The sequence below is a fragment of the Aplysia californica genome, unplaced genomic scaffold (genome assembly GCF_000002075.1).
Source record: "Aplysia californica isolate F4 #8 unplaced genomic scaffold, AplCal3.0 scaffold00843, whole genome shotgun sequence".
NCBI classification, from domain to species: domain Eukaryota; kingdom Metazoa; phylum Mollusca; class Gastropoda; order Aplysiida; family Aplysiidae; genus Aplysia; species Aplysia californica.
Genome location: NW_004798113.1, coordinates 238,943 through 240,154, shown reverse-complemented (window position 1 = coordinate 240,154; position 1,212 = coordinate 238,943). Strand labels below are relative to the sequence as shown.

At 40.3% G+C, this 1,212-nt stretch overlaps 1 protein-coding gene and 1 long non-coding RNA gene across 2 annotated transcripts in view; one reads left to right on the top strand and one right to left on the bottom strand.

Moving 5' to 3' along the window:
• The window catches only part of LOC118478695, a 5,696-nt gene extending 5,111 nt beyond the window's left edge, over window positions 1-585 (bottom strand). The window contains exon 1 of the long non-coding RNA XR_004859232.1: window positions 305-585. This is a non-coding gene — a long non-coding RNA (uncharacterized LOC118478695). The remainder of the gene's footprint in view (window positions 1-304) is intronic.
• Window positions 586-989: 404 nt separating this feature from the next.
• The window catches only part of LOC101851536 (ras GTPase-activating protein-binding protein 2), a 48,070-nt gene continuing 47,847 nt past the window's right edge, over window positions 990-1,212 (top strand). The window contains exon 1 of the mRNA XM_005110030.3: window positions 990-1,120. Within this exon, the coding sequence (XP_005110087.2) occupies window positions 1,041-1,120 (80 nt within the window). The 5' untranslated portion in view covers window positions 990-1,040. The remainder of the gene's footprint in view (window positions 1,121-1,212) is intronic.

The window sequence follows — 1,212 nt, the reverse complement described above, 5'->3', positions numbered from 1 at the left end:
ACACACACACACAAACACACACACACACAAACACACACACACACATAAAGACCCAAACCTAACCCCTTCTACACCAAATTTCTCAGTTCTCTTGTTTCTTTTGTAGAACAAAGCGCCCAAATTTACCGCACAACTCAACTCTAAATATAGAAAAACCGTTGTGAAATGCAGTCTTTCTCGAATACCACCCGAAGGTATCAAAATAACACCAAAAAAAACAAAAAAACACAAAACAAAACACAAAAAAACAATGCTGAAATCCTCCCTTGAGAGTTTATCGCAACATGACGTAAGCTTTGCACACTTCACGCATTGAGATTAATCCAACTGTGGTGTTGACATTGATTGTTATCAACCGATTCACGAGTCCTCCGCCATGAATTACTTCCCCATCGCTATGGACGCTTGCCAAGAACCAAGGACCTTACGTAAACAACATGAATAACACCTCACAACTCTCAACGAACACAAAAACCGTCATCTTAAAATAACGCTCCCAGGCATAGTACCAAAGTTCGTGTGTATACATACACTACCAAAACGATATGAGGAAAGGAGGATGGATGGAAGAGGACGGGATGGGGGGGGGGGTATTTAATTTGATCACTGAAGCATTACGGGAAGGAGAGATCAGAGAAAGGGAGGGAGGAGTGAGAAAGGTGGAAAGGGGGGGAAAAGGGGGTGGGGGCAATTTTAAGTTTATAACTCCGCCTACTTTTTAAGTATGAAGGAAATTAGGTTAGGCGGGCAAATAGTTTCTTTTATAAGACTGGGGTAAGCCTCAGAAAATTAAAATTTTACACCGAGATAAGTCTAGTAAAATTTTGTAACGCGGTGGAGTTTCGTGGCTAGGATCAGAACAACGATGATGCTGAATCTTTTCTTCCTAAGGAAATAAAAGGGCGCGCTCTATTCCGGGAATCAATTTATATTAAGCCGGTTTGTAGAACGTTTGTGTTTACGGCGTTTGAGATTACATGACATACTTTTGGTGTGTTGTCAGCTCTGGTTATTTGGAATACTCTGTTGCAGCAATTGCCATGATGCAGGGTCATAAGAATCAGAATACATCTATAACACATGAGCCACGAACACAAGTCGAATTTGGGAACCAGCAATCGTAAGTTTCTATATTTTTTTTTTTAATCTTTAACGAAGTAAGATCAACAATTATTTGTTACTCTTTCTCTCTCTCTCTCTCTCTCTCTCTCT